Source organism: Thalassophryne amazonica, chromosome 8 (genome assembly GCF_902500255.1).
Source record: "Thalassophryne amazonica chromosome 8, fThaAma1.1, whole genome shotgun sequence".
NCBI lineage: Eukaryota > Metazoa > Chordata > Actinopteri > Batrachoidiformes > Batrachoididae > Thalassophryne > Thalassophryne amazonica.
In genome coordinates, this window is record NC_047110.1 from 113,496,664 (window position 1) to 113,523,860 (window position 27,197).

At 42.0% G+C, this 27,197-nt stretch overlaps 1 protein-coding gene across 1 annotated transcript; it reads right to left on the reverse strand.

Annotated features, from left to right (window-relative positions):
* Window positions 1-450: 450 nt before the first annotated feature.
* LOC117516341 (mucin-2-like) lies at window positions 451-27,086 on the reverse strand. Its single transcript, XM_034177296.1, has 5 exons — window positions 27,076-27,086; window positions 25,345-25,351; window positions 14,372-14,417; window positions 3,072-3,313; window positions 451-2,541 (listed from the first exon to the last, which is right to left on the reverse strand). The coding sequence occupies exons 4-5, from the start codon at window positions 3,220-3,222 to the stop codon at window positions 1,655-1,657; spliced, it is 1,038 nt and encodes a 345-aa protein (XP_034033187.1). The 5' UTR covers window positions 3,223-3,313; window positions 14,372-14,417; window positions 25,345-25,351; window positions 27,076-27,086; the 3' UTR covers window positions 451-1,654.
* Between the last annotated feature and the right edge of the window lie 111 nt (window positions 27,087-27,197).

The window sequence follows — 27,197 nt, forward strand, 5'->3', positions numbered from 1 at the left end:
GATCAGTCAGGAAGCATCCATTGGTGCCGCATCCGCTTAATACGGAACCACCACGGATCCTGGATGACAACGACCCAGGCAGACAACCAGTCCACCCCACCTCCTAACCGTGTCACATGAAATGTGGGTGTGTGCATTGACCTCCACAACACAGACACCTGCATGCTGGACAACGACCACAGAAATGCACCACATGGACAAAATGTAGTAGCGGATGTGGCCCCATGATGCACCTGATCCTCCTCAGAGTCTCACTTTAAGTAACCACTTGTCTGACAGAGTGAGACCCAAGAACCCTCTCATTTGTATCTCAACCACGTTTAATCTAAACCCATGGCTAACAGTGACTACCACGACTCTCTGCATTGGTGTGGATTATTACCAAGCAGCTAGCAAACAACACCAGTAGTCTGTTTCCTCGCTTCAAAACTGTGTGGATAAATCAGTGGTGCTAATGTGAAACTGCAGCAAACAACCTTCAAATGACGCATTTCCATCCCATACGGTGAGAACAGCTACACATGTAAGCAGATGTAGCATCACACGCATCCTGCAGCGTTTCAACAAGTCACGACTCTGGACCTGAGCCATGATGGTGGAAAGTTCTGTCCAAGAATTTTGAGCTTGTCTGCAGCAGTGTGACATTCTGCCGATCGCTGCCATTTCCTGTTTGGCTTCTGACCATTGCTGATTAGCTGACGAGGGGACTGTGACTGTGGACGTTTGCCGTTCGACACCGAGCCGTTTTAAATCTTCACAAAACCCAAAAGTTCAATACATGAAAGGAAAAAAGTGACCAAGAATTTATGCCATCAAACTTCCCTTCTGAGTTTCCTGTAAAAGTCGTGGTGATACTTTGGCTAACTTGTAACCGTTCCCACCAGACCTACACACGAGCTCACTAATATACAAAAAACTCCTACGCGACTCTGGAACCTCCGCTGATGGATGGCGGCTTTGGTCATCCATGCTGCAGTTAATCTTTCATTGAGTGCATTAATGAATGACTGAATTTCCATCAAACCGACCACAAACATGGCATGGCGGCTAATCAATTTTGTGCGAAGTTCCCGTCATGTTTGAGAAGCAAAGAGGAAACCCGCCGGCTCACAGGAATGGACAGGATTCTGCAACAGTTGCAGGTTGCGCAGGTGAAAAAAGGCCTGAAGGTGCGTTTGTGTAGTTGCAGGATCTGTCTCATCTTCCAGAACTGGAATCCACAGACACAATACTGGAGTCGCGTGTTAAAATCTGTTTAGCATCAAAAGCGTCAACGCAGAGACGACGGACTCATGAGCTATGATCAACCAGTTCTGAATGTGGTGAGAACATCCAGGTTCAACACGAGACATCCTGATACGTTTTAAACAGACTGTGTTGCAGCAGCTTCTGTAAGTACAAATTCGTGAAGTGTTACCAACACAAACTAGTTTTAAACTTTTAAGACTGTTGTAGGAATATTGGGATCTTTGTTAGCAATAAGAGAATTAATGATACAAAACAAGCTGTCAAACATTGTTACTGGTCAATGTAGTCAATGTAGTTTATCTTTCCCCCCAAACCACATAACCGTCTGTATGGGGTCAGTAGGTCACCACCCGTCACCAGGTCCGCACGCTCCTTCACACCCCAGAATCCGTGTACATCCCATTAATCAGGTAGTCCACCTGTGTGTAGTCCTTGTGCGATAGCTTTCGTAAGCCTGTGTTACAAAAATTGCCACGGTAACCAGGAAAAAGAGTAACCCAAAGAGGAGGACAGCCAGTAAGGTAGCAGTGTCCACAAGCTGTTGGGTGAGATCCGCCCCAGTTACCACCACCACAGCGACTTTGGTTTCTGGAGGGACCGGCATAGCGTGGTGACTGGTGGTCGCTGTGGAAGTGTTGGACTGAACGGGCGATGGCGTCAGTGTTGCCGATGAAGATGGGCGTTTTGTTGCTGGAGTAGGCAGTGTTTTGACCGTGATGGTGGTTTGTGTAGGTTTGGCTTCTGTGGTTGTTGTTGAAGATGTCTTTGTGGTTGATGTTGGAGACCTTGTAGATGTGGTGGTCATTGGTGGCAGTGGGGGCGTGGCAGCCGTTGGTGGCAGGGCAGTGCCCGTGGCGGCCGTCGATGGCTGTGGGGGCGCAGCGGTCGTCAGTGGCGGCAGAGTGGTGGTAGAAGTCACTTTTGTAAGAGTATTGTTTGTTTGTAATTTCTTATCTGGCTCGGTGGTCGTGACGGTTTGATGTACAGCCACTGCGGTTACGATTCGTAGAGCTGGAACTTGAGTGTTTGGTAAAATGAATGATGAGTTTGAAAGAGTTTCGTTTCCTGTAGACAGGCTTGATTCAGTTCGGCCAGTGGCATTTGAGGACTCATTCAGCTCGTGGACAATGGGGTTTTCTGGAATGGGTAACGTTGGACTGGAAGACTGGTTCTGCAGATGGTCATCCAGATTAACGTTGGTGGTGTGAAGGTCTGACGTGGTGAATAAGTTGTTCTGTGGTGGGTCTGTCGAATCGGAATGTGTTGCATTTTCAGTGACACTTCCTGGAATACCTGAACAAAGGCCACAATATTCAATAAAGATCAAAAGTCTTTACAAAAATTCATGAAATTACACTTCAGGAATAATCCACAGAGACGGACAACAACTCTGAAACTTGAAACTGAAACTCAGAAATAACCTTGCTGACCTCTAAGAGGTTTGGTCAATATTTTCATCAAGAAGAAGAAGGCATAACACTTTGTTCCGAAGGGAACCTGAACATGGAGTCTGCATGATGTTTTTTTTTTGTTTTGTTTTATTTTTTAAGAATAGAAGTGGGTCATTTTTCAACATTTAAACCATTTTCTAAAAAAAATAAAAAAAACTACCACAGACACACAGGTACATTAATATGTTAATACCAGAGGATTGTACATCCTCGGTGACAGTTCCCGTTCGCACCATCTGAGGCCTCGTCAGACACGTACCCTCAGAGTGCGCACCGAGGTAACGGCTGTTATTAAAGTCCTGTAAAAACTGTAATTTTAGGATATTTATGGAGTAATTTTGAACCCTCAGACTAAATCCTGACTGTACTTACATCCACCGGAGCAGTTCCCCCGCGTTACGTTGAGCTCTGGCCCGGCACTGGGCGGTCCTGGCGGCCTTTTGTCTGCTGAGGAGAGACCTGAAGAGAGGAAGAGCATGCCGAGACCAAGTAACGGACTCAGCAGCGAGGGGTATGGGGACATGGTGGGCTAGAGGGCGCTGCACTCACATAAATGTCCAGTAAACTCAGACACATAAGGAGATGAACAGGGAGGCGATATCTAGTTTCTGCACCTACAAAACACAAAAACCAACATCAGTTAGAAGTAACATTTTTTATCTTAGATGTAAAAAAAAGTCCCGAGGCCCACTGGTACCCCATGTACAGCTCGGTGGACTGGGACGACAGAGATGAAGTTCAAGGACACAGACAGGCAGCCTGATCAGGAATCAAACCCAAGTCCAAATCCTTAAACCACCCCCACCCCCCCCCACCGATCCATCTTCAGCTATTAACGTTTAATTTTTCACTTCACTTTCCTGTATATTTTAACTCGCCACAAAAAAATCACAATCAGCCCAAATAGGAAAAGAAAGAAGTCCAAGAAGTCTTAGCTGCTTTCTAAGTTTTAGAGTCATCTCAGAGGTGAGCAGGAAGACTGTTTGTGAAAGAACCCTTCAGCTATTCATAAACAACCAAACATAAGTCTGAATGGAAAAAAACAAAAAACAAAAACCTTTTAGACAGATGACGGCACAATCCAAACCAACTGCAATGACTGACTGCCATCTAGTGGTCAAACAGGACCAGCAGCAGCCTTACTACCATCCAGCATGTCCCAGGGGACCCACAGGAACTGCCCAGCATGTCCCGGAAACCCACGTGAGAATTCTGTAGAAACCTTTATGCATTTTAATATTAAATAGAATGTGATGATGCTGGCACAGTTTGCTGCTGCAAATGAATGAATAAATAACTATATAAATAGCCTTTCCTATAACTTATGGCAATGGCCCATTTTGCACGGTAGCAGAACTCCAATTACCACAAAATTTCAGGGTACATTCCACTGATAAAGACATTATGCAAGTATTAAATATATGACCAGATTCAATATTTTTAATTAAGTTATTAATCCTTTGGTCAATAAAACAGGCCTAAAACTTACTTTTTTTTTTATAAATCAGTGGTTTTCAAACTGTGAGGCACCCTCCCCATGGGGGTGCCAGAGTTCTTCAGGGGAGCAAGGGATGGGTATCGAGAACCGGTTCTTTTAGAGAATCATTAAAAAATTATTCGATCCACCAACATCAATCGCCTTTTGCTTAACAATTCCGTATATCAGTCCTTCAGAGCGACCGTTGCTTTATCGGGAAGATGATCATTTCTTTGCAATGATTACAGACCCTGCAGCGGGTCTGTAATAAACTGCTTCTGCACCGGCTGTTCTTGAAGCAACGAAGCAGTGCTCCAACCCACTGCTTCACTGGTTCATTGCTTCGCTGCTTTTCAGAAAGAGCAAGTCCGCTTCTTAAAGTGTCCCTGCCACGAAATGACGTTTTTACATATTCTTGAAGAATAAAAAAAAAGCTTTTTCCACGTCTTTGGTTTTTACCATAAAATTACACTGAACAAGGATTTAGATGTTTCGTTACTTATCTGAGAATTTGAATTTTCCGCCTCTGAGTTGACCTACTTTTTCACTGCGACGGCTGTGACGTCATTCGAGTAGATGTGTCGCAGCGCCGCGCTGTTTACCAAAAAGGGAGACATGGACAGCGAAGGTATAGTGCGCGATTATAGCGAAGATTTAAGTGACATATCGATTGTTTTTGAAGAAGATGAGGAAGTTTCTGATGAAGATATTAACGGTGTAAATAATGAGCGGCTCCAGACCGTGTATGTTCCAGCTGAACGTGACAGAAAGAGGATGAAGCTCAGCTGTCAGCTGACAGCAGCAGCGTTTAGGAGGATGACACAGAATGGTTTGTTCACTCACCACTTTCTTATAAAAGATCATTTATTCCTGGCATGGTGTTTGTGTATGAAAAAATTATTTCAGCAGCACAGCGTGCTTAAATTCAGGAGTTTGTTCTAAAATCACTGAAAATAAAGTTTCTGTACATTCTGTATTTAATCATTTATAAGTCAGTTTCTTGTGATTGCTAATTCTTCACTTTTTATTCAAAGCAAATGATTGCAAATCTTTATCTGAAAAGCTGTAGACCCAAATGGGATGGGGGGAAAAGATTTCTAAATAAAAGAAAATTTTACTTCTATATCTGTTGTCAAATTTTATCAGGCATAATATTGTAGAAAAATGTTTATGCTAAATGGAGACTTTCCTGTCTAAAATACACATACAGAGCATCTGTAATCATAAATCATATCACATCTAATCTACTTTGAATGAACAGACATCTGAACAAAAAACAGGCTGTTCAGTTTACATGCATATGTATATTTGGAAAAACACAAAAATGTCAATGTTCTGGTTTTTTTTCAGATGCTCATGTGAACACAGCCATCTGAAAGGAAATGCTTTTGACAAAAACTACAGATTGTTTATGTTTATTTACTATGTATTCATGATCAAGGATCCAGTGACAAATTTATATATATTTACTTTAAGACTCAAAATGTTGTTGACATAGAAAACCTGTAAAGCCTACTTTTAGTACACAGAAAATTCACAGGAGGTATTGATAAGAGAATAAATAAGGAATCGGATCGATAGCCTAAGCAGAATCGATAGATAAAATCTTATCAATATCCATCCCTGTAAAGTTGAATTAATTTTATTTGTTAAAATGTGTTAGTTATGCCAAAGACATTTAAAAAAAACAGAGATGTTTAAACGTTTTTTTAAAAACAATGTTTAAAATATGACAAAAGGGGAAAATAGGAGATTAGAAAGTTCTTTAAAAACACATTTAAAATGTTTGAAAAGGGTGTAAAATGTGTGAAAGAATAGAAAGTTTTTTAAAAACACGTTTTAAATCTTTACAAAGGCTGTAAAATGTGTAAATGCATAGACAGTTCCTTAAAAATGCACAAATAAGACCTGCACAGATGGGGAACATGCCAGATTTGGCATGAATGTTCTTCATAAATCAGTGTTTGAGGAAAAAGTGCAGGCCACTTGAAAATCCATTTTTACCAAAATTGGAGCAAGTTTAACTTTTGACTCCTGTACAAACTGAAATTGACCTTGCTGTTTTTACCCCATAACATTCAGTCACAGATAGCCCAAACTATACCTTTTTGGAATCTTTGTGATCAGACACATAATGTGGTATAGCTTTCAATATGATAGGGGCATTTTTAGATTTTGACCCGTGTAATTCTTCATTGACTCCTACCTGGCCGCCATATTGGATTTTCAAGTGGCCCGCAGTTTTTCCTCAAACACTGATTTATGTAGAACATTCATGCCAAATCTGATGCTTGTATCACCAAGTGAAGGATTCTTTCAGTTATCTGCTACACTATAGGTTATTATACCCTTTCAGGGTTCTCCCCAGAAATGTTTAGTATTGTGGTGCCGTTAACAAATATCACCCGAGTTTTGTGAGTCATTTTGACTGGTTTCAGATGCATTGAAAGCAAGAATAAGACATAAATGACACTTATGCTGTAACATCAAAGTTCTTTTTTGCATGTTTCTGTCTAAGTTAATAAAATAAATAATACGGAAAAGTTTAAAAACACATTAATATTTGATGGACATAACATTTGCTCTCTTCAAAAATGACACTGTACTGTATGAGGCAGAATTTTTCTGTCATGTTGATAGTTTTTTTTTTCATTACATTTTTTGAGTGTGACTGCATACTTTTTAAAAACAATATAACCCCTAATTGTCTGAACCTAAACTGATTTGATTGTCAAATCAAAATCAAATTTATTGGCAATTAAGTTTTCACATACAAGTAATTCGATCTGGTGTCATTGGTCATAAACAACAATAAAAAGAAAACGAAAAAATACTTCTGTAAGAAGGAACTGGAAGTCGTAAAGAAGTAAATCTTTTTTAAAGATGAAACCCTGGACGAAAAACTTACTGAATCAGTTTTTCACACTTTACTGTTTCACTGAGGCTGTGTGGTGAAGATGATCATTGATTAAAATTGCTTTGCTGCTTTTTTCCAGCATGTCTGCTGTTCCTCCTCTCTCTCTGTGTGTGAGGGAACGAGAGACTCGTCACTCTCACAGTCTTTGCGGCTTATTTGAGAAAACTTTGGAAACATGAAGGCTTTCAGCTGTAAAATAAAGCCTACAAATACATTTCTGAATGTATCAGGAGCTAGGTAGACAGAAGGAGCTCTTTTTATTGGAAGACTTTGACAGAGTTTTTGTTCTTTCGCTGAGAGACGCTGTGCTCTCTCACTCTGAACTGCAGCTCTGTGAGCTCAGCTCGGCTCACAGCTGCCAGAGGAGCGAGCAGGCAGAAAGTCAGTTCAGCACAAACAGCCTGGCTGCATTAAGCTGGGCTTACACTGTGTGAGTTTTGGCCCTTTTTCGGCCAATTTTTCACTCATGTGCGAGAATTTTTTGGATCATGCCGAGTTTCAGCTTAATCGCGCGTTGTGCATCGTGTAGTATACATGGGGTAACAAGCTGCGTTTAACATCTCATGACCACCTCCCGATCGGCAATCGTATTATCGGATGAAAATCAAATCTGTTTGATATTCTGGTCGGCCGTCGTGAGAGTATCCCGCTGCTGAAGCAGCACTACAATGGTCTCTCGCATTGTGCTGCATGTGCAAACACCGGAGAGAGCATAAACAGTGATCATCTCTTTGGGAGAGCAGCTTCTGTTTCTTTTTTCCCCATTATTCTTCAACTTAAAGTCTTGTATTTTTTTTTTTTTTAAACTTTGATGTCTCCCATCGAGAGTTTTTGTAAAAATAAGAAATGTAAATAAAGTTTGAAAAAAAAAAAAGAAATAAAAAGCATCTGTTTACATTTTGCTTCTGGAAACACGAGTCCGACGTGTGGTTTTTGAACGTACAATGTGAGCAGTCAGATCGCATCAGAGCATCGGGCCGTACAGTGTGAGAACATAAATCGTGTGCTCTGAGCTTTTACACCCTGCAGTTTTGTGGCACAGTTTGAGCTGGAGCCAAGTACGACGATTGAAAATATCGTACAGTGTCTGCCCAGCTTTAGAAAACTACCTGAGAGCAGGGCACAGTATACAGCACTTTGATAACCATATAATGGCACAATGCCGTTGTTCCATTGTCTGGGGAGAACTCTGACTTTACAGATGTTGCTGAATTCAATTCCTAATAGATTTTTTTTTATATATAGATTTAGACAAAATATTTACACAATTCATTTGACAAGGTAAAAAAGTCAGGCGTGCGTCATGTGTGCAGATGAGTTTATATCAGTCTCTGCCCGTGTGTGCGTAGAGTCTGTAGTGGAGGGCAAATGGAGAGTGAGCCAAATGCGTCACCAAGGCCACTGAAATCCTTCTGGAGGAAAACAGCCGGGCATTTTGACCTTAGAAGGTAAAACTGGAAGTCCAAAATAACTTTATTGTCCAAAACACATTGATCACATGGAATAAGATTAAGACCAGCTTTAAACTTCAAAAACATTTTTCACTTCTGGCTCCCATAAGGAGGAACCTAGATTTCTCCCCCTCCTGTCAAGATTCAGTGTTTAAACTCTGGCAGGAGAGAGGTCTGGATCAGCTTTCCAAACTTTATGAAGGAAGAACAATGGAGTCCTTTGAGGGCTTAAAAAGTAAATACTCTCTACAGTCTCAGTTTTACTGATACCTACAATTAAGACATTACATACCAAAAAATAATCAGGCGCCAAATGAGTGTTTCATAGAAAATATCCTTAAAAAACCCATGCCGAAAAAAATTCATCTCTCATGTCTATGCGACTTTAAGCCTAAACATCAATTACTCTACTGATCACATCCGCAAGCAGTGGCAGAGTGACATAAACTGCCAGATAGCTGATGATACCTGGGCAACAATTATAAAAAATACACTTAGCACTCCGAGTAGTAATACTGATCGAGAGAGTTAATTTAAAATATTACATAGACTTTATTGGACACCAATACTGAGGGCCAAGCTTGGCCTGGGACCCACCAAATGCCATAAATGTGACAGGGAAGTGGGTACATAGGTATATATGTTTTGGGAATGTATAAAAATACAAAGGTTTTGGGGATAAGTGAAGAACGAAGTTGCTGCCCTGGTTGGATATGATTTGGAACTGTAACCCCTGCAATGTATCCTAGCAGCTAAACCAGTCAATACAAGGAACTCCTAGAACACTAATTAGAATACTGATGTACATGGCGAGGAAGACAATTCTCAATTTCTGGATTTCCAAGGATGTACCCACACTAGATGACTGGTATAAGGAAGTGCTGCGAATACTACCTTTGGAAAAACTGACTTTCACCCTTCATGACAACATTAATGGCTTTGCCAAGAAATGGAAACCACTCATGGAGAACGTGGACCCAGATAGACTGAAATATGTTTTATTTAATTGACAACATGGGGAATGGAATACGGCCATTATAATGACAGCCGAGTTCTGTGTGAATCTTGCTTTGTAGATCCCCCCTTCCCCCCTTCTAAATTTTATTTTATGATTTCTGTTCGGTGTGACCTGCTGTGCTTTGTTTCTTTGTTTGAAAAATGTTCAGAAATGGTTCTATAATTATGTTGAACTGAAATAGATACATTGCTTGTTGGAACCTCAATAAAAAGAAAAAAAAAATGCATAAATACTTTTAAAATGTGTTTAGGATGTGTATAAGAATAAAAAGAAACACATAAAGATATTGAAATTGTGTGTATGTGTCGGGGGGGAGCACAGCTATTCATTTGTTCTCTGGGGGGGGGGGGGGGGGGGATCACTCTCTCACACTATATTTCCCACACCCTATTTTAAATCATCTCATCATGATGATTCTAATTTTAGTTGTCTTTCAGCTGCCAACATTTCATTCAGTCGTTGTAGCAGATCCACTACAGATAGCTTTACGAACGATGCAACTCCAGTTTTACCTGGAGAAAAACAAACACACACACACTCCTCGCTAAGAGGTCTCCCATCAAAGTACTAATCAGAATATTAGTAATGTGTAATAACAGTGCAGTCATTTAGAACTCATTTTAAGATTAGAGCTCGACGTGGTCAAATAGCCGCCTACGCCGGTCAGCCCTCTAAGTAAACGCATGTGTTTGAAGTCGAGGGCCTGCAGCGTTTGAACACGGCTCTGGCAGCGAGCTGCCCAACAGATACACAAAACGTTCAAAGGTCGCTGCGAGCACCAACGTGGAGGAGTCACCGTGTTCAGCTGTTTGTCGACTCTGACTCGATGCTGAAGCTCCAAAACCTGAATATACATCACACGCTTCAACCGACCAGTGAGCTTTTAGCTGCAGCGGTACTCAGACAGTAAAGCACACTGCAACCTGTCCCTGCATTCTTCTTCATCATCAGTGTTCCTCTAAAACATATATTGATTTTCATAAAATGTTTGATTCTGTTTTGGAGGCTGGAAAATTGCACAAAACATGCAGAACATCATCACCAGCCTGTGCATAGCAGGGATAGGATCTCAGAGTCCTTCTCGGTGATGTTTTCTGGCTCTGACACGGTTCAGTGCCCACATGGACTGGGTGCTGGGTCAGGCTGTGGAAACCAGGAACTCGGTGCCTTTGTTAGTGATGAAAGACTTACTTCCCTAAAGCTTGCAATGTGGTGGGGAAGCAGCGGTGCTCAATTGGTTCAATGCGGAAGGTTCCTGGTTCAAACCCCAACCCTACTCATTCACCATGTAATGTGGAGTTGCGTCGGTAAGTGCCAAATCAACATGCAGATCCGCCTCAGCGACCCTGATTGAGGTGGAGACGCAACCACAAGGTGGCGCTGTGCAGCTCCCAGCAAGCACAAACAGTAGTTGTAAGTGGAGACCCACCACCAGTTTTGCCACAGTTACTTTGAAAAAGTAATCTGATTACTCAATTGTAAAAGTAACTAAGTTAGATTACTAGTTACTTTTTTAGTTACTTTCCCTACCTGCCAACAACAACAACCCTCTACTACCTCAACATGACAATGATACTTGTTTTGCCAAAACTCACTCTTTCTTGACCTCATATTTAACTGTTGACAGCACTGTAACAGTAAAACTTGCAATTTCTAACCTACATTGTATAAATATAACTTAAATTCTTTCTAACATTTTTCTAACATTTAAATTCTCTCTAAACATTTTACTTGTCGAAATTATTATTATTATTATTATTATTATTATTATTATAAGTAGTATTAGTAGTTGTAGTAAAAAATGCTTCAAAACTGGACCTTTAATCTAGGGTTGTTGTGGGGGGGCACATTCTTGCCCCACGCCCCCATTCCATCTGGATTCGCCCACGTTTGAGCACAAAGAATGGATAACATTTATTTATGCAGAAAACATGACCAGATTTACAAGTAAGAAAGTTTTATTGCGTTTTCACATCATGTGGTCCTCAGAAAGAGTTTAGGTGCATTTGAGTGGGAAATAGTGTTAGTTGTTGACGCGTCGCGGAGGATCAGCTGTTTTTAACGAGCAGATACGGAGCAGCTCAGCTCAGAATTCTAAATGGAGAAAACAAGCATAACAATGTCTTTGTAAAGCTCAGTGCAGGTGTGCTGTTGTCACCGTGCTTTAGGAGGTGAGGACGAGCTGCTGCAGAAAACCACAGATGAAAAGCTCACAGCTCGCTTAAAGTGGGCAGTTCAGTCAAACCCCGACCCCCTGCCCACGGACCAAAATTAATGCTGCTATCGACCCACAATGCAAAAATAATAGTAACACACAGTGACTTGGAGAAGTAACTTTAATCTGATTACTGATTTGGAAAGATTAATGCGTTAGATTACTCGTTACTAAAAAAGTGGTCAGATTAGAGTAACGCGTTTCTTAGTAACGCGTTACCGGTATCACTGCCCACCACACTTCCTTTAAATATGTAAAGCTGCAATAATCCGTCTAAAATTTCATTTTATACTGACTGCTGCAAATTAATGTCTTAATAGTGAACAGCATTTACTTATTAACGAAGCAAAGTTGTCACAGCTTTCTTGATCCAGTTTTACAAATCAAAAAAAATTGGATAATTTGGGGAGAATATAACGTTGTTTCTCCCATTTTATACAACCCCAATTCCAATGAAGTTGGGACGTTGTGTAAAATGTAAATATAAACAGAATTCAATGATTTTCAAATCCTCTTCAACCTACATTCAATTGAATACACCACAAAGACAAGATATTTAATGTTCAAACTGATAAACTTTATTGTTTTTGTCCAAATATTTGCTCATTTTGAAATGGATGCCTGCAACACGTTTCAAAAAAGCTGGGACAGTGGTATGTTTCCCATTGTGTTACATCACCTTTCCTTCTAACAACACTCAATAAGCGTTTGGGAACTGAGGACACTAATTGTTGAAGCTTTGTAGGTGGAATTCTTTCCCATTCTTGCTTGATGTACGACTTCAGTTGTTCAACAGTCCGGGGTCTCTGTTGTTGTATTTTGTGGATCATAATGTGCCACACATTTTCAATGGGCGACAGGTCTGGACTGCAGGCAGGCCAGTGTAGTACCCGCACTCTTACTACGAAGCCACGCTGTTGTAACACGTGCACAATGTGGCTTGGCATTGTCTTGCTGAAATAAGCAGGGACGTCCCTGAAAAAGACGTTGCTTGGATGGCAGCATGTGTTGCTCCAAAACCTGGATGTACCTTTCAGCATTGATGGTGCCATCACAGATGTGTAAGTTGCCCATGTCATGGGCACTAACACACCCCCATACCATCACAGATGCTGGCTTTTGAACTTTGTGCTGTAACAATCTGGATGGTCTTTTTCCTCTTTTGTCCAGAGGAAGAGACGTCCATGATTTCCAAAAACAATTTGAAATGTGGACTCATCAGACCACAGCACACTTTGCGTCTGTCCATTTCAAATGAGCTCGGGCCCAGAGAAGGCAGCGGCGTTTCTGGATGTTGTTGATGTTTGACTTTCACTTTGCATGGTAGAGTTTTAGCTTTTGAATCCAAGTGATCTCTTGCAATTGGAATGAGAGTTTACCTCAGTAGTCAGTACTATAGAAAGGTATGGTATGCCAATATACATATACATGTACATGTATTAGATTTGTACTATTTAGTAGGTTATCCATGTACACTAAATTAAGAAAACAAAGGGTTAATGTTTACTTCAGTGTACTTTAAAAAAAAAAAAAAATGGAGTCCCCAAGAAATATCTTCAGTCATAGATTACTTATAAATAAAAAATGCTTTACATCTGGTGACATAATTGTATTTTTCCACTTTGAGGAAAAATGTAACGCAAGTCACGATGATTATGCAAGAGCCCAAGAATATTTGGAGCAAAATATTTTCTTTTCCCTTATAACATAAGAGCCTCATGTGTTACAATTACATTATTGGTATTTCTACGTTCCAGTTATTTTTAGTTGAAGGAGACTTTTAAAAATAGTTGGTTACGTTTTTTGCCCTTTCCTTTTTGTCTAACGTGAGCCACGCTGTAATTAATTAAAAGACTTATTACTTTTTTGGTGCCATTTCATACCTTCTACCAGCTGACCCATGCATGCAATTAATTGTTTAAAAATGTATTTATGTGGGAGTTGCACAGAAAAAATACTAATTTACCAAAAAATGCAACGCAAGTCACATGGAAATGCCCTGAAGCTGTTAGAGGTATAGAGGTAAAAGCATATTAAAATTGGTTTAAACGTTTAAATGAAGTATTTCTTTACATTTCAGAAATATAAGAAAACATTATGAGATTAACTCAAATGATTTAAAATGTTAAAAAAAGAGGATTTATTTGCGTCGCTCGATGAATCGACTTTCGACTAGTTCCACTGCCTACCAACAGCTAGCTTACGAACCACAAAATACTGTCACAAACCTGGTTATTTCGCATTAAAATCAAAGACGGACTGAATATAGTCACCGAACACATTAAAGTTTAGCATGAATGACGACACAAACGAACATGTGATGTGTGCTAAAACAAACAAAAAAAAGCTAAACTAAGCGCTGAAAACTCAGGACCGAAGATAAAAACATGAAACATCAAAGTTCATAAACTTACCGCTGAAAAGTCACAGTGTTTACTAAATACGTTTTTTACAATTTTTTAAAAAGCGACCGTAGTTGAACTTGGCTAATACTAACCAGTCTGTGTGCTCTTTTTTTAACGACCAGACATCGATGCTAAGTGTTAGCACACAGCTATCATGCTAGCAATAATTCTAAAGTTGAAACAACTTACCGACAAAATCACACAAAATTATCCAGCGGCGATCACACAAAACGATCTGGCTGCTGCATTTCCTGTCAAAAATAACGTGTATCCTTCAGAATAAAACACACCTTTACACTTTTATTGTGAAGGTATGAAACACTGACGGAAGAAAGACGTTTGGTGAACGAATTTTTTTATTTATTTATTTATATTCAGGATAGACACATTTGTGCACAAAGCACAATGTCACAAATTGTATCTATGATGATCAATCATTATAAAATATACCACATTAAAATAAACTCACCCAACTTTAAACTAAACTAAAATAATATAAAAAAAATAGAATAAACTCGACATGTCTGTCAAGTTGCACTTAAAATCGGTGAATTAATATTTAAAATGATGTATGCAGAGCAATTTGTACTCTTTAAAAATGATGTTGGTGTCTCTGCAGAATGAAGGTGTGATGGTCCTGTCTGTCTCACTGTCTGGGTGTCAGATTTGGACTCTTACCAGTGACCAAAGATGATGGCTGGACATCTTTGGGACGTGGTCTCTTTGGAGGATCCTTATGGAAAGACTTTGTGTTAAAACAGTGGTTGCTAAGAGACTCTCAGATCAGGAGAACCACTGGCGTTGAGGGAACATCAGCTTGGACATTTCATCCATGTGGTGCATTTCTCTGGTCATGATGTAGCATGCAGGTGCCTGAGTGTTGAGGAACCCAGCAGCTGCAGAAGATTATTTTGAGAAGTGAGGATGGGCCTTTTGTCTGCCTGGGTTGACTTGAGTGTCTCCAGATGGTTAACTTTTGGAACAGATTGGCCAAAGGTCAAGGTCAATCAAAACAGATCCCCCCCACCCAATCTTTGCTGTAATGTAACAAAGTTCCAGGTTCCTGAAGGTGCGTGCAGATCATCTCCATCATCATCAAACACAGGCCTAAGAACACGTGCTGGACACCCGTGATGATGCTGCTTCCTCAGGAGAGTCTGGACCAGCTGAATAAACCTCCTGAAACCTTTGGGCTGCTCTTTCTGCTCTTAAGATTTGGGTTCAGCGACCACAGAAACACCATCAGCTCAGAGTTTGTACTTTGTCCTCAGAACATCTGAAGTCGAGTAGACACCCGTAAAGTCCGAATGTAAGTGAAGAGAGTTAAAATCTCAGACAGGTCGGAAGGTGCAAGAACACAAACAACTTTAGAAACAAACATTAAAATCTTAAAATCAATTCTAAAACAAATTGGAAGCCAGTGGAGTGAGTACAGGACAGGAGTGATGTGCTCACTTCTGGAAGTGTTCATTAAAAGAGAAGCAGCAGCATTTTGCACGAGTTGGAGACGTCCAAGAGAAGACGGTTAACACCAGGATGAAGAGCATCACAGTCATCAAGTCTGGAGCTGATGAATGCATGAATGACCGTCTGAAGATCTGGTCTACTGAGGAAGGACTTTACTTTAGACAGAAGACGTAAAAACAGAGTGTATCTGTTGATGGAACCTCAAACAGCCGTCAAATATCACAAAAAATTCTTGACAGCTGGTTTTAAATAATTAGCCAGAACGCCAACGTTTGACGGTACGACATTCAAACACAAAGGTCTCAGTTTTACCATCATTCAGATCGAGGAAGTTTTGGAACAGACACTGATTTACATCATGAATACAATTAAAAAATGAAGTCAAAGCATCGCTCCCATTAGTCCTCATAGGGAGACAGATTTGCAGATCTCGAATAGATTGGAATTTTTTGAGGATGTGATTGTCTTCTAAAAATGACTGTAACTGTATAAAAAGCTTTTCTAAATTGACACCTTGTAAATGTATTGATATTACACGTAAATCTGTTGATGTAACATGTAATCCACATTAACTTCAGACACGAGCACAGTGATGATAACTTTTCTTCTCACTTGTTCGAAAGAAGAACTTCACAGACTTATTGTTTTTGTGGAACACTCATTTATTATTGGCTTTGGTTCTTCTGTTTCCGTGCATCTTCTCAGACGACGATGAATCATCGTTTATGTTCTATTGCAGGCATTTTTTTCACAGCAAGAAAAAAATGGTCACATGAGAAAAAAGAAAAGAAATAACATATCATCACCACCATTACTCTTATTATCATCGTCATCATCACCATTACCATTATAATCATTATTACATTTTCATTTCATTTATATAGCGCCAAATCGCAACAAAACTGCCTCAAGGTGCTTCACACAAGTAACCTTACCAACCCCTAGAGTTATTATTATTTATTAATTATTATTATTATTATTCTGTTATTAATTTTATTTTATCATTTGATGTTTAAATGGACCATAATGGAAATAAGTGTTTTCACTTTCTTGTGTCATCCATGTATTTTTAACATCTTTACAATTATATTATGTACTTACATTAAACTTACAGAATAAAATCACACATGTAAGCACTCATGCTGTTCGTGTGGTTTAGCTTCGAAGCCTGACGGAAGTGCTTCTCCTGACAGGAGAAGGGGCAAAGGCGGGTCTCTGTCGCCTCTAAACCAGTTGCTTTGGGTAGATGGAACTCGTCAGCCTGGAAAGGAAGTTCATCTAGCAGAAGGAAACTTGGATCTCAAACCTCCGCTGCCTTGCGGCTATATCCAGTCTTGGACAAGGCTTTCAGGAGTAAACCTCGAGGAACAATCTGGAGTCGGAGTCCCTAACGTGGTCTGCTGCTGAACTTCAGCACTTTCTCAGCAACTCCTGCGACACGACTGCCAAACTGCACTGGCTTCTGCCCCTCCTTTGGACCAACAGTGATGGCGTGGAGAGGGGGGACCTGCTGCATGGGCAACAGCGGATCTTCCATATTGGCCTGCCCAGGCTTTGTAGCTCCACTGGAGAGGACACTCCAGCGTCATTGTAAGATGCCGCCACAACACGAGAAGTGGCAGTTTATCAGTTATAAGACCATCTGTTTAGCAAAGGGAAGGAGCACCAGGGGTCACTTCTGACAGTGGGAGGTATCCTCGCATCTCATTAGACCGCTGCCGCCCGCTTCAAACTGGACAGCCGCCAGCCAGTAAGGTGCTGTCTCGCCATTGCCTGCTTGCTCCACTGGGTGCATGAAGCTTAGAGTAAACTTCAAAAGGCAGCTGCACCAGACAACAAGAACAAAAGAAGAAAGAAGATTCCAGGCTTCATTTTGCAAGCTGGAACATCAGGACCATGTGCCCTGGCCTCTCTGCTGATCTGCAGCAAATTAATGATGCCTGCAAAACTGCCGCCATTGACAGGGAACTCTCATGACTAAATGTTGACATTGCCTGCCTCCAGGAAACTCAGCTGTCAGACAGCAGTACCATCAAGGAAGGAAGTTACACCTTCTCTTGGCAAGGGAAGTCCTTGGACAAATCCTGTCAGCACGGTGTCGGTTTTGCTGTGAAGAACACCCTGGTCTTGTGCATTAAGCCACCATCAACTGGCAGTGAGAGAATCCTTGCCCTACGGCTTTCAACATCTTCAGGCCCAGCCACCATCGTCAGTGCGTACGCTCCAACCCTCTACTCCAACCCAGAGGAAAAAGACCAGTTCTACAGATCCCTAGACGAAGTGATAACTGTGATTCCCAGCACAGAAGACCTCTATCTACTCGGAGACATCAACACCAGAGTGGGTGCTGATCACAAGGCCTGGCCCATGTGCCTAGGTGTGTACGGAAGGGGCAAGATCAATGACAACGGCCATCAACTGATGCAGATGTGCTGCTATCATGGCCTATGCATGACCAACACTTTCTTCAAATGCAAGGACATACAGCAGGTGTCTTGGAGACACCTGTGGTCCCACCACTGGCACCAGATGGATCTAGTCATCACCAGGTGTGCAGCCCTTGCCAATGTTCTCCTCACCCACTGCTACCATAGTGCAGACTGCAATATGGATCACTTCCTCCTGACCAGCAAGGTGCGCGTTGTTCCAAGGAAGCTGCACCACTCCAAGAAGGGTCACCCATGCATCAACACCTGCTGTGTTGGCAGCTCAGAGAAAATGCTGCTGGTCATCGACCATGCAAGGCAGCACCCAGTCCCAGCACATTAGAAGCCCTCAAAGCTGCCAAGAGAAAAGCCCTGCAAACCGCCCACCGCTGCACCAACTCATACTGGCTGAACCTCTGCAGCAGTATACAGACAGCTGCCGACACTGGGGATGCAAGAGGCATGTATGAGGGCATCAAGAAGGCAACAGGCCCATCCACCTCCAAGTCTGCCCCACTCAAGTCAAAGACAGGCAAAGTCATCACAGACCAGGGGAATCAACTGCACTGCTGGGTTGAGTACTATCAATCAATCAATCAATCAATTTTTTTTTTATATAGCGCCAAATCACAACAAACAGTTGCCCCAAGGCGCTTTATATTGTAAGGCAAGGCCATACAATAATTATGTAAAACCCCAACGGTCAAAACGACCCCCTGTGAGCAAGCACTTGGCTACAGTGGGAAGGAAAAACTCCCTTTTAACAGGAAGAAACCTCCAGCAGAACCAGGCTCAGGGAGGGGCAGTCTTCTGCTGGGACTGGTTGGGGCTGAGGGAGAGAACCAGGAAAAAGACATGCTGTGGAGGGGAGCAGAGATCGATCACTAATGATTAAATGCAGAGTGGTGCATACAGAGCAAAAAGAGAAAGAAACAGTGCATCATGGGAACCCCCCAGCAGTCTACGTCTATAGCAGCATAACTAAGGGATGGTTCAGGGTCACCTGATCCAGCCCTAACTATAAGCTTTAGCAAAAAGGAAAGTTTTAAGCCTAATCTTAAAAGTAGAGAGGGTGTCTGTCTCCCTGATCTGAATTGGGAGCTGGTTCCACAGGAGAGGAGCCTGAAAGCTGAAGGCTCTGCCTCCCATTCTACTCTTACAAACCCTAGGAACTACAAGTAAGCCTGCAGTCTGAGAGCGAAGCACTCTATTGGGGTGATATGGTACTACGAGGTCCCTAAGATAAGATGGGACCTGATTATTCAAAACCTTATAAGTAAGAAGAAGAATTTTAAATTCTATTCTAGAATTAACAGGAAGCCAATGAAGAGAGGCCAATATGGGTGAGATATGCTCTCTCCTTCTAGTCCCCGTCAGTACTCTAGCTGCAGCATTTTGAATTAACTGAAGGCTTTTTAGGGAACTTTTAGGACAACCTGATAATAATGAATTACATGTTATATGGCTGGGGGGGCCTGGCTGCCTTTTTGTTTCTGTCCTTTGCTTCTCCTTCCAGGTGGTTTGCATTTGGAACTGAGTGGCTGTGTTGCTGAGTTTATCAGGACCTCACCCTGATCACCTGAGGCTGATCACCTGCGGCTCATCAGGACTCACAGCTGTGGTGCATCTGCATGGATTGGAACATGGTGGCATTTAAGACTGGAGTGCACAGTGTGTATTTGCCAGAGACTCGACCTTGTGACCAGACGGGTGAGCTCGTCGTCTCGGGAGCCATCTCATCATCAATGGATGCAGAGAACGTCCAGGTTTGATGCACGGTCTGTGAAAGAGGAGGGGGTGAGGTCTCACGCTCGTCAGCACACTTCCTGAGGTACGTTAGATTTTGTGACTAACATTTATACAGTCAGTAAATGTGGTGTCCCTCACACCTTTATTATATTGAGCTGTATGTTAGTCATGTATCGACTTCCACTGCAGTGGAGTTTTGTGAACTGGATGTTCCATGCCTGCAGGTTGGGAAGTTGATTAGTAATCAAGCCAGGAAGTGTTTGCTGTTTGTACACCTTTAAGTGTTCTCTCTGTGTGTAGAGTGTGGACTCACATAATGGTTCCTTCTTTCACAGACTCGGTTTGTTGCGGCCACCTGGGGGGTGTCGGCGGGGTCCTCGAGTCCGAACAGCTTCTGGCTCCGGACCGTTAGCGCTGCTGGGAGCGCACCACGCCAGACAGCACTTTCTTTTGTATTTTTATGTATCACTGTTATGTATTAAATTCAGTTAGCCTTTGTACCATGCTCTGCTTATTTCATACTGGGTCCTTCAAACGCTGGTCGGTTCTCCGAGCTGCGTCCGACACATAACATTACAATAGTCCAGCCTAGAGGAAATAAATGCATGAATTAGTTTTTCAGCATCACTCTGAGACAAGACCTTTCTGATTTTAGAGATATTGCGTAAATGCAAAAAAGCAGTCCTACATATTTGTTTAATATGCGCTTTGAATGACATATCCTGATCAAAAATGACTCCAAGATTTCTCACAGTATTACTAGAGGTCAGGGTAATGCCATCCAGAGTAAGGATCTGGTTAGACACCATGTTTCTAAGATTTGTGGGGCCAAGTACAATAACTTCAGTTTTATCTGAGTTTAAAAGCAGGAAATTAGAGGTCATCCATGTCTTTATGTCTGTAAGACAATCCTGCAGTTTAGCTAATTGGTGTGTGTCCTCTGGCTTCATGGATAGATAAAGCTGGGTATCATCTGCGTAACAATGAAAATTTAAGCAATACCGTCTAATAATACTGCCTAAGGGAAGCATGTATAAAGTGAATAAAATTGGTCCTAGCACAGAACCTTGTGGAACTCCATAATTAACTTTAGTCTGTGAAGAAGATTCCCCATTTACATGAACAAATTGTAATCTATTAGACAAATATGATTCAAACCACCGCAGCGCAGTGCCTTTAATACCTATGGCATGCTCTAATCTCTGTAATAAAATTTTATGGTCAACAGTATCAAAAGCAGCACTGAGGTCTAACAGAACAAGCACAGAGATGAGTCCACTGTCCGAGGCCATAAGAAGATCATTTGTAACCTTCACTAATGCTGTTTCTGTACTATGATGAATTCTAAAACCTGACTGAAACTCTTCAAACACACCATTCCTCTGCAGATGATCAGTTAGCTGTTTTACAACTACCCTTTCAAGAATTTTTGAGAGAAAAGGAAGGTTGGAGATTGGCCTATAATTAGCTAAGATAGCTGGGTCAAGTGATGGCTTTTTAAGTAATGGTTTAATTACTGCCACCTTAAAAGCCTGTGGTACATAGCCAACTAACAAAGATAGATTGATCATATTTAAGATCGAAGCATTAAATAATGGTAGGGCTTCCTTGAGCAGCCTGGTAGGAATGGGGTCTAATAAACATGTTGATGGTTTGGATGAAGTAACTAATGAAAATAACTCAGACAGAACAATCGGAGAGAAAGAGTCTAACCAAATACCGGCATCACTGAAAGCAGCCAAAGATAACGATACATCTTTGGGATGGTTATGAGTAATTTTTTCTCTAATAGTTAAAATTTTGTTAGCAAAGAAAGTCATGAAGTCATTACTAGTTAAAGTTAATGGAATACTCAGCTCAATAGAGCTCTGACTCTTTGTCAGCCTGGCTACAGTGCTGAAAAGAAACCTGGGGTTGTTCTTATTTTCTTCAATTAGTGATGAGTAGAAAGATGTCCTAGCTTTACGGAGGGCTTTTTTTATAGAGCAACAGACTCTTTTTCCAGGCTAAGTGAAGATCTTCTAAATTAGTGAGACGCCATTTCCTCTCCAACTTACGGGTTATCTGCTTTAAGCTACGAGTTTGTGAGTTATACCATGGAGTCAGGCACTTCTGATTTAAAGCTCTCTTTTTTAGAGGAGCTACAGCATCCAAAGTTGTCTTCAATGAGGATGTAAAACTACTGACGAGATACTCTATCTCACTTACAGAGTTTAGGTAGCTACTCTGCACTGTGTTGGTATATGGCATTAGAGAACATAAAGAAGGAATCATATCCTTAAACCTAGTTACAGTGCTTTCTGAAAGACTTCTAGTGTAATGAAACTTATTCCCCACTGCTGGGTAGTTCATCAGAGTAAATGTAAATGTTATTAAGAAATGATCAGACAGAAGGGAGTTTTCAGGGAATACTGTTAAGTCTTCTATTTCCATACCATAAGTCAGAACAAGATCTAAGATATGATTAAAATGGTGGGTGGACTCATTTACTTTTTGAGCAAAGCCAATAGAGTCTAATAATAGATTAAATGCAGTGTTGAGGCTGTCATTCTCAGCATCTGTGTGGATGTTAAAATCGCCCACTATAATTATCTTATCTGAGCTAAGCACTAAGTCAGACAAAAGGTCTGAAAATTCACAGAGAAACTCACAGTAACGACCAGGTGGACGATAGATAATAACAAATAAAACTGGTTTTTGGGACTTCCAATTTGGATGGACAAGACTAAGAGTCAAGCTTTCAAATGAATTAAAGCTCTGTCTGGGTTTTTGATTAATTAATAAGCTGGAATGGAAGATTGCTGCTAATCCTCCGCCTCGGCCCGTGCTACGAGCATTCTGACAGTTAGTGTGACTCAGGGGTGTTGACTCATTTAAACTAACATATTCATCCTGCTGTAACCAGGTTTCTGTAAGGCAGAATAAATCAATATGTTGATCAATTATTATATCATTTACCAACAGGGACTTAGAAGAGAGAGACCTAATGTTTAATAGACCACATTTAACTGTTTTAGTCTGTGGTGCAGTTGAAGGTGCTATATTATTTTTTCTTTTTGAATTTTTATGCTTAAATAGATTTTTGCTGGTTATTGGTGGTCTGGGAGCAGGCACCATCTCTACGGGGATGGGGTAATGAGGGGATGGCAGGGGGAGAGAAGCTGCAGAGAGGTGTGTAAGACTACAACTCTGCTTCCTGCTCCCAACCCTGGATAGTCACGGTTTGGAGGATTTAAGAAAATTGGCCAGATTTCTAGAAATGAGAGCTGCTCCATCCAAAGTGGGATGGATGCCGTCTCTCCTAACAAGACCAGGTTTTCCCCAGAAGCTTTGCCAATTATCTATGAAGCCCACCTCATTTTTTGGACACCACTCAGACAGCCAGCAATTCAAGGAGAACATGCGGCTAAACATGTCACTCCCGGTCTGATTGGGGAGGGGCCCAGAGAAAACTACAGAGTCCGACATTGTTTTTGCAAAGTTATACACCGATTTAATGTTAATTTTAGTGACCTCCGATTGGCGTAACCGGGTGTCATTACTGCCGACGTGAATTACAATCTTACCAAATTTACGCTTAGCCTTAGCCAGCAGTTTCAAATTTCCTTCAATGTCGCCTGCTCTGGCCCCCGGAAGACAATTGACTATGGTTGCTGGTGTCGCTAACTTCACATTTCGCAAAACAGAGTCGCCAATAACCAGAGTTTGATCCTCGGCGGGTGTGTCGTCGAGTGGGGAAAAACGGTTAGAGATGTGAACGGGTTGGCGGTGTACACGGGGCTTCTGTTTAGGGCTACGCTTCCTCCTCACAGTCACCCAGTCAGCCTGCTTTCCCAGCTGCTCGGGATCTGCCAGGGGGTAACTAACGGCGGCTAAGCTACCTTGGTCCGCACCGACTACAGGGGCCTGGCTAGCTGTAGAATTTTCCACGGTGCGGAGCCGAGTCTCCAATTCGCCCAGCCTGGCCTCCAAAGCTATGAATAAGCTACACTTATTACAAGTACCATTACTGCTAAAGGAGGCCGAGGAATAACTAAACATTTCACACCCAGAGCAGAAAAGTGCGGGAGAGACAGGAGAAGCCGCCATGCTAAATCGGCTAAGAGCTAGTAGCTACGCTAAGCTAGCGGATTCCTAAAAACACGCAAAGTGAATAATGTGTAAATAATTTAGAGGTGATTCAGCAGAGGGAGTGCTTTAGTTAAGGCACGTAAAGATTACACTGGGAAACAAATCGTAATCTAGATAACTAGATCAATCTAACTGCGCAGATTAAACAGCTAACAGATACAGAAAAACACCGCTCGATCTATCTCGAGCTGTATGCAACCCAGAACATTATCACAGTCATAGCCCTCGAGGACATCCAAAATCTGCCGGTCAGGGAAGAGCTAGACATGCCACCAACCATGGAAGAGCTTGGAAAAGCCAATGACTGCCTTGCTAATGAGAAGGTCCCAGGGAGTGACGGCATCCCGTCACAAGTCTTAAAGAGTGGGGAAACCTGTGCTGCTAAAACACCTGCACAATCTATTCTGCCTTTGCTAGGAACAGGGACACATTCCCCAGGACATGCGAGATGCGAGCATTATCACCTTGCATAAGAACAAAGGAGACAGAAGCGACTGCAATAATTATCGAGGTATCTCCCTTCTCAGCACTGGTGGGAAGGCCTTCGCCCGTGTTGCCTTAGAGCATTTACAGACTTAGGCCTTGCGTTTTTACCCAGAGTCCCAGTGCTGCTTTTGAGCTGAGAGGTCTACTGTGAACATGATCTTTTCAACACGCCAGCTGCAGAAGTGTCAAGAGCAGCAAATGCCACTCTACATCACCTTCATCGACCTGACCAAGGTGAAAGCCTTGGTCAGTCGAAGCGGACTCTTCAGGCCCCTGCAGAAGACTGGCTGTCCCCCAAAACTCCTTGCACTGGTCTCTTCATTCCATGAGAACATGCACAGTACAGTTTGCTTCAATGCTGCAACATCAGAGGCCTTCCCAGTTACCAGTGGAGTGAACCAGGGATGTGTCCTTGCACCAACGCTCTTTGGAATCTTCTTCTCCATGCTCCTGCAGTACGCTTGAAGGATTGCAGTGAGGGAGTGTACATTCACACCAGGGCCCATGGCAAGCTCTTCAACATTGCCCGACTTTGCACCAAGACCAAGGTTGTGGAGGTACTCATTCATGAGATGCTCTTTGCCGACAATGCAGCCTAGACATCACACTCCGAAGACGGTCTGGAGCAGCTTGTTAGTCACGTCTCTCATGCCTGCAAGGAGTTCGCACTGACCATCAGTCTGAAGAAGACAGACGTCATGGCACAGGTCACAGTTGCTCCCCCAAACACTGACATTGATGGCTACAGCCTGGAAGTCATGGAGCACTTCACATACCTTGGGTCAACCATCTCTAACTCACTCTCCATTGATGCAGAGATGAACAGCAGGATGGTGAAGGCAGCAGCAGTTCTGGCAAAACTAAGCACAGAGTCTAGAACAACTCCAGCCTCACTGAGAAGACAAAACGGCTTCTACCAGACCTGCATGCTCAGCACACCCCTCTACAGTAGCGAGGCATGGACCACTTACGCCAGACATGAGAAAAAGCTCAAAAGCTACCATATGAGGTGCCTTAGATAAATTTTGCCATTCGGATGCCAGGACAAGGTGCCCAACACAGAGGTCTGGGAATGCTCCAATATGAGGAGTATATTCACTATTCTTGGCAAAAGACGCCTTAGTTGGCTTGGCCACGTCAGGAGCCAAGGAGGAGGAAGAAGCAATAGTGGCGGCCTCAGCAGGCATCACAGTACATGTGCAACAAATGCAGCAGAGATTGTCACTCGCACACTGGACTGATAAGTCATTCACACAGGTGCAGATAGAAACAAAAGACAACAATTTCTTGCATATTCATTTTGTAAATTGTTTTGTCAACTGTGTTGGTAGCATGGCCCAGCAGAACGTTACCCCTCTGAGTCTGGCCTGCTTGAGGTTTCTTCCTCAAATCATCGGAGGGAGTTTTTTCTTACCACTGTTGCCTGTTTTCTTGCTCTGGCGGTTGGTAAGGTTAGACCTTACTTGTGTGAAGCACACTGAGGCAACTTTGTGGTGATTTGGTGCTATATAAGAGTTTCAGTCAGGTTTCAGAATTCATCATAGTACAGAAACAGCATTAGTGAAGGTTACAAATGATCTTCTTATGGCCTCAGACAGTGGACTCATCTCTGTGCTTGTCCTGGTAGACCTCAGTGCTGCTTTTGATACTGTTGACCATAAAATTTTATTACAGAGATTAGAGCATGCCATAGGTATTAAAGGCACTGCGCTGCGGTGGTTTGAATCATATTTATCTAATAGATTACAATTTGTTCATGTAAATGGGGAGTCTTCTTCACAGACTAAGGTCAGTTATGGAGTTCCTCAAGGTTCTGTGCTAGGACCAATTTTATTCACTTTATACATGCTTCCCTTAGGCAGTATTATTAGAAAGCATTGCTTAAATTTTCATTGTTACACAGATGATACCCAGCTTTATCTATCCATGAAGCCAGAGGACACACACCAATTAGTTAAACTGCAGGAATGTCTTACAGACATAAAGACATGGATGACCTCTAATGTCCTGCTTTTAAATTCAGATAAAACTGAAGTTATTGTACTTGGCCCCACAAATCTTAGAAACATGGTGTCTAACCAGATCCTTACTCTGGATGGCATTACCCTGACCTCTAGTAATTTATTTCCTCTAGGCTGGACTATTGTAATTCATTATTATCAGGTTGTCCTAAAAGTTCCCTGAAAAGCCTTCAGTTAATTCAAAATGCTGCAGCTAGAGTACTGATGGGGACTAGAAGGAGAGAGCATATCTCACCCATATTGGCCTCTCTTCATTGGCTTCCTGTTAATTCTAGAATAGAATTTAAAATTCTTCTTCTTACTTATAAGGTTTTGAATAATCAGGTCCCATCTTATCTTAGGGACCTCTTAGTACCATATCACCCCAATAGAGCGCTTCGCTCTCAGACTGCAGGCTTACTTGTAGTTCCTAGGGTTTGTAAGAGTAGAATGGGAGGCAGAGCCTTCAGCTTTCAGGCTTCTCTCCTGTGGAACCAGCTCCCAATTCAGATCAGGGAGACAGACACCCTCTCTACTTTTAAGATTAGGCTTAAAACTTTCCTTTTTGCTAAAGCTTATAGTTAGGGCTGGATCAGGTGACCCTGAACCATCCCTTAGTTATGCTGTTATAGACTTAGACTGCTGGGGGGTTCCCATGATGCACTGAGTATTTCTTTCTCTTTTTGCTCTGTATGCACCACTCTGCATTTAATCATTAGTGATCGATCTCTGCTCCCCTCCACAGCATGTCTTTTT

Coding starts and splice junctions, on each gene's coding strand:
- LOC117516341 (XM_034177296.1), bottom strand. CDS start 3,222: ATGTCCCCATACCCCTCGCTGCTGAGTCCGTTACTTGGTCTCGGCATG. Junction 2,542..3,071: donor GGGGAACTGCTCCGGTGGAT/GTAAGTACAGTC, acceptor GCCTTTGTTCAG/GTATTCCAGGAAGTGTCACT.